This window comes from Merops nubicus, unplaced genomic scaffold, assembly GCF_000691845.1.
Source record: "Merops nubicus isolate BGI_N331 unplaced genomic scaffold, ASM69184v1 scaffold35514, whole genome shotgun sequence".
NCBI classification, from domain to species: domain Eukaryota; kingdom Metazoa; phylum Chordata; class Aves; order Coraciiformes; family Meropidae; genus Merops; species Merops nubicus.
Genome location: NW_008606868.1, coordinates 1 through 6,229, shown reverse-complemented (window position 1 = coordinate 6,229; position 6,229 = coordinate 1). Strand labels below are relative to the sequence as shown.

Below are 6,229 nucleotides of genomic sequence, written 5' to 3'. Positions count from 1 at the left end.
AGGCAGGTGACGAATCCGGCGTCCGTGTAGTTTGGGTAGTTCACACGGAGTTACGCCTGTGGAAGGAGGGACAGGAACAGGGAGTGCTAAAAGCTCTGGAGAACAGCTCCTGGGTGTTTTTTTACCCCAACTCTGGAAGTAAAGAAGTAATCATGTGTGGTTAACTGGTGAAGTAGCAGTTTGTGAATGTTGCTGTTGGCTTACAGGTGACGAATCCGGCGTCCGTGTAGTTTGGGTAGTTCACACGGAGTTACGCCTGTGGAAGGAGGGACAGGAACAGGGAGTGCTAAAAGCTCTGGAGAACAGCTCCTGGGTGTTTTTTTACCCCAACTCTGGAAGTAAAGAAGTAATCATGTGTGGTTAACTGGTGAAGTAGCAGTTTGTGAATGTTGCTGTTGGCTTACTTTTTTGCTCTACTGGCAGGAACACGGGACATGAATTTAAAACGTTCTCTCTAATACCATGTAACGTTTGCCAAAACTGTATCTATCTACATATCAAATATTAAGGCAACTTATTAAACAAAGACATGAAATAATAATAATAATAAAAAAATTATCTGTAGCATCCCTTCTGATGCCAAGCATCCACTGAGAAGCAACAGCAACTGTATTCAATATATCACCAAGATCCTTTGATCAAGCTTGGTGTTGAGTATTAGTCCAATAAAAACCTAAATATCTAGTAAAAGCTCTGTGTGTTAAGCATGTGGATTAAAATAATCCTAGTGATTGACAGCTGGGCAGGATGGAGAAAGCTCAGTTAGAAACTGACTGTGGATAAATCAAACCTAGAAATGTGAACATCTTCAGTAGCTAATGATTGATGTAAGAGATTTACCTTAACGGTTAAGCAGGTGTGTAACTTGTGCTCTACTCGAAGTCATGCAGCACAGAGGAAACAGTTATGAAACGCTGAATCTTGACCCTTCTGTCAACAGAAACATGAAGGACTTCAGGAAAAGGGTTATGAAAATATTGCAGTGAATGTTCTTAATAATAACATTCCATACATACTTTCTCTTGAACAGTTTATGTTCACATGTGTATGTGTGTCACAGGTTTGGGGATATCCCAGATGGCCAGGCAAATATGAGAGAAACACAAACTGGTAGCACGTATGCTACTTTCCTGCTTTTTTTCTAAAGAGAGCAACACAGATGAAACAAGTGCTTTGCATTTAAGCAGGGAAGTAGGTGAAAGGAAGGAAGACAGTAAGAAGCAGAAAGACTCACAAAATGCACACACTTGTTCCTAACCCCTCCGAGGCAGGCTAGAAGCCAGCAGCCTGGTGAGTGTGCTGCAGGCGGGGGTGTCCCGCAGCTCCCGGTCTGGCTGGGGCTGTGTGCCCAGCAGCCACCTCTGCTGCTCCCCAGCACTGCAGCCGTGCACAGCCGCTGAGAGGCAGCGGAACCTGGCGGCTCGCCCGGCCCTGATGCGTTCTCTTTAGGGGACAGCAAAGCCACGGATAAAATTCTTCTGATGTAGGAGCTGGTGGATCTAGTAGCGGGAGTTGGATGCTGCAGTGATTGGAGGTGTTACTCTCCCATACACTGCAGGCCTTGATCTGTTTTCTGGAGTATTCCTAGGTGTGAGCTGCATACGATATTAAAGGTGTATACAGCATAGTTCAGTAGCAGTATTCTTTATTTTGGAATAACATTATGATGAAGCTGATAAATAGATGGAAAATTGTGCCAGTTCTTTCTGGTATATGCATCTTCTTTTTCCTGCCTTTGAAAGCTAACTTTTCACTGGGATGCTGACCTGAAGGGGTGAGTCTTGTGCTAGCACTGTGTTTAAAAACAACAAAAAAAAAACACGAACCCAGAACACACACACACACACAATCACTCATAAATAAACTATTGCAAGGATATCTGACTGCTACTGAGACAGAACATCAATACTACAATTACCTGCCCAGTGTTAAAGGACAGGAAGAGTTTTAGTAGAAGTATAGAGATTTTTCATTGAACACCACAACTACTTGCTTCATCTGATGCCGAAATCTCCAAAGGGACTGTGCAGGTAGAACAGCGTCCATTGGAAGGGTCTCTTGAGTTCTCATGAAGCCAGGTTCTGCTGCAAGCGAGTCCCATCTCCAGCAAATCTTAACACTCCTGTTTTGTGTGCTTAGGGTGAATATTTTGATCAATCGCACGTGGCTCTACCCAATGTTTCAAAGTTTTTCTTGCATCAAGCTCTGGAAGAGAGAAAATCCGCAGAGGCTTTGATGAAGTATCAGCAAGAAAGAGGAGGCCATTACTGCTCTAAAACCATCCAGGTGAGTAGTAGGCAACAAGCATTCAAACTGTTGCAATTTGAAGTAATTACTTGTAACTTCTTGCATTATATTGTTGGTACTTTGGAGATTAAATTTCCAGCTACTATTTCCCTGTCATATTAGTGTACATGGTTTTGTTCGATTGCGATGCCTAGAAACTGTCAGACATCCAGTCCTAACTTTGTGGTTGCTTTCCTGCCCAAAAGAATATGAACAATGGTCCCTTTTTCTTTCACTTTGCTGGACACTGCTGTTTCCAGTGTGCTGTAATGGTTTGTGAGACCCCTTAAACCCTGCTGAAACAGCCCACGTGTCTTCTTCATATTGAAACTCAACAGAAGCTTCAAAGCCATTAGCACCTTAAAAAGGTGGTAAGGAAGGAGGCAGAAGCATCCAGCTTGGGGCAGTAGTGGATCTGGTGGAGCACAGCAATTGAACTGTTGATCTGTTGGAGCACAGAATTTGAATCAGAGCTCTCACAGGCTTGCACGGGTACAAAGAGTAACTCAGAAGTTACCAGGGAAAAAACCCACTTCATTTGTTGAAGACCAAGGGGCTGATTCTCCTCTACCAAATCAGTATTGTGGAAATAACTACAGAATGCTTTTCTTTGGCCTATTGTAGCAGTTGTTAAGCTGTGGAAAGTGAAAATAAAAAGGCCATCTTGAAAAAGTTTCTAAATACTCAGTTTGAATCAGGGAAAGCCTTATAGTGGCCTTCCAGTAATTAAACAAGGGCAATGGGAAAGCTGGAGAGGGAGTCTTTATTAGGGAGTGTAGTGGTAAGACAGGGGGTAATGTTTTCAAACTGAAATAGGGTAGATTTTCAATAGATATTAGGAAGAAATTCTTTACTGTGAGGGTGTGGTGAGACTCTGGAACAGGATGCCCAGAGAGGCTGTGGATGGCCTCTCCCTGGATGTGTTCAAGGCCAGGTTAGACAGGGCTTTGAGCAACCACCACTGAATACAGTAAGATGAGCTGTTCTTCTGACTAAATGTCACTCTTTGTTTTTAGAAACCAAACTGCGAGTATGCAGTGGGTCTGATGAAAGCCCTGGAAGTAGCAATGGTACAGTGGAAAACTATAATACGGTATTTTGAAGAGCTTTACGCCCTGAGTATGGAAAATGCAGATCCTCACAGTGCAAGCACAATCAAGAAACAATTTATCGGGCCCAAAATCGAGAAGATCAAGCTGATGGGAGATCTACTGACCAATGCTCGCAGGCTTGACTGTTCCCAAGATGGCAGAAACAGTCTTGGGGATTACTTTATGGACCGGTTGCAGAAAGAGTTCAGAACAGGCATAGAGCCAGAGTCTAGTCAGCACTGCCCCTGCCCACCTCTCCAGCAGTGCTCAGGAGCTGCAGACGGTCTGAAGCGAGCCCAGGGAGGATGTGCCCAGCACAGGAATGGCATAGGGCCCATATGGGCAACCATACACTGCAGTGCCACGCTGCCACAGTGTCCCCAGGGGACAGGGGCCCCCGCGAGGCAGGGCAGGGAGGGGCCCTAATGCTGCGGCTGCTGCAGCTACGGGGCAGCTCCTAGGGCAGCCCTACAGAGGGTGGACCTGAGGCCAGAACTCAGAGGGGAGCTGATGCTGTATTGCTCCTCCTGCTCTATGCCCGTGCTCCTCGTCCTCTGTGGAGTCACAGCTCAAAATCTAGCCCATACCATTGTTTTGTTTAAAAGATAGCAAAGTGGCTAGTTACCTAGACTGTAGGCATTAGTCACACTTTCATCTATGCAATTCCCCCCAGAAGCCAAAAATTTTCAAGCCTTGCTTCTGTCTTAAAATGATTAATAGGATTAGTTAATGCAAATTATTTTTAACAGTATATATAACTTTTATTAAGGAAAAAAAAAAAAGACAAAAAAAACCACAAACCAAAATGCAACTTGAGTACAAGGAGATACCTATGTGGAAGAAAATCTAAAAATTTAGTTTTATATTATTAAAATATTTTCTATTACTAACAGGTATTTTACATTACTAACAAGTATACTAGCATAATGAAATTTTTTAAATACTTGTTTTAAAATAAAGTTTTCTTGTCTTATTTCTATCCCAGTAATACAGTAAATTAGTCTAATTCATTTACTTATCACTCAGCTATGTCCAGTGGTACACTTCTCCAAGATGAGGGATGCAAATATTGCCTCAACAACAGGAATAAGGCAATGTGCTGGTTTTCTCTACAATTATTTGCCTCCTTGGCTTTTCTCATCCTCAGAAAGCAGAGGAGAGATAAGTTGGGGGTTCTCACTACACGAGATCTTTACAGGTTCTAGTGTGTATTTAGCAAGTGTCACTGAAGACACTAGCTCTAAGGCTCTCTCCAGACCATCTAGGATGGTTGCTTTAATCACATACAGACCCCTATTTCAGCTAAGTTATGGTATTACTATAGTACTACTGGTATTTCTTGTACTTCCTATCTTAGTCCTCAGCAGAGGCATAAGATCCCAGTGAAAATGCAGCACACTTAACTAGAACTGCATCACAGAGAGTGGCCACTCATTGGTTTTGCATTTCAGTTAGGGCAGTGTTTAGTTAGAGGGGCTACTAGCATCACCACACCTCGGGCCTTTGCTTTAGCCAGCTTCCTAGAGTTCAGAGGTGTCCGATTCCTCCCCTTCATCTCCTCCAGGAATACCTCCTTCTGTACACTGGCTACCAGTGTCCCCTAAGGAGAGCAACTGGCTAGGGGTTTGGTCATTATGTGAAGTCATGCAATTTGGGTTTGCTTCATGGAAAGATTGTCTCACACGTCTGTGTAATACTGTAAGTGATACTCCTGTCATGCTTCAAAATAAATTCTGTTCAATTGTTAAAACTGGCACTTTGCATCTGTGCTGTACTCCATGTGTGTATACCACATGCCTGATGCTAGTGGTGTTCTCCAAGAGGCTCTGCTACGTATGCAAAACTGCACCAGCACTCTTCTGCCAACAAGAAAGCTGTACAGGATGGAAGAGTAGGGCACAGAATGAAAGTGTCAGAAAAATGCATTAAGAACACTGCACAATGAAACATTTTCAGGAAGCTTAGACTTCTATACAGGGCTGCAGTTCAGGAGCCATTTCTGCAGAACTGCACGAGCCCACCTGCTTTCTGTTGGTGTAACACAGGACAGACAGTTACAGCACAGATGCTTTCCCAGTCTTTCTGTTAATATGATTCAGCCTTGGAGGGTGAGGGGAAATCACTTGAAAACAACCCTTGTTTTCATCTGTAAAAATACTAGAGTGTGCCACAAGACTGACTTGAAGCACTTTCAGCAACGTGCTCCATTTGCCTATGTTGAGCTGGCTGCTCTCTAGAACAGCAGTAGTTGAAAAGATACATCCATCTGGGCTAGATTCCATCACCCATCCTCATGCTGAGCATACCTTATTCAACAATTAGTTCCACTGACTGCAACTCAACATGAGTAAGAGCAATGGAATCCATCACTCTCAGGAGTAAAATTCAGCTTGCTAAGTATGAATAACAAAGGTACTTAACTGAATTATAAATTAACAACATATAAAACCACTTCAGATACTACTGGTAATGTTTGACCTACTTCTCCAGCAGTCTTCTCCTTTAAGAGCTGGTGACCTTCTGAAATATAGGTACAGGCTCCTCCACAGTTTCCAGTGCTTAAGACTGTCTTTTACCTTAAATGAATTCCAACATAACAAAGAGCCCAACATTTAAATTTTTCAAAGCAAGACTTACCTGCCTGTTCTTCTTCCCTGAAATACAGCCGTGTCTGTTTCTCAGAGACTCTTCTCATACTCATCTTTCTAGCCAAATGCAACATTCTCAGGTTTTAGGTTTTTCTCTCTCCCTTTTCCAAACACTTCCTGGGCACTCTGCCTGAAGAGACAATTCTGTTAACTTTAGATAAATTCACAATCAGCTACTCTCCCAGTCTATCCTCTGAAAAAGAA

At 43.1% G+C, this 6,229-nt stretch overlaps 1 protein-coding gene across 1 annotated transcript; it reads left to right on the top strand.

Annotated features, from left to right (window-relative positions):
* Positions 1 to 206: 206 nt before the first annotated feature.
* Positions 207 to 3,817, top strand: LOC103772451 (ferritin heavy chain-like; the record flags this gene model as incomplete). Its single annotated transcript, XM_008939784.1, has 4 exons — positions 207 to 346; positions 941 to 1,045; positions 2,140 to 2,286; positions 3,303 to 3,817. Coding segments are annotated over 4 exons (893 nt in total), but the record flags the coding sequence as incomplete, so codon positions are not given.
* Between the last annotated feature and the right edge of the window lie 2,412 nt (positions 3,818 to 6,229).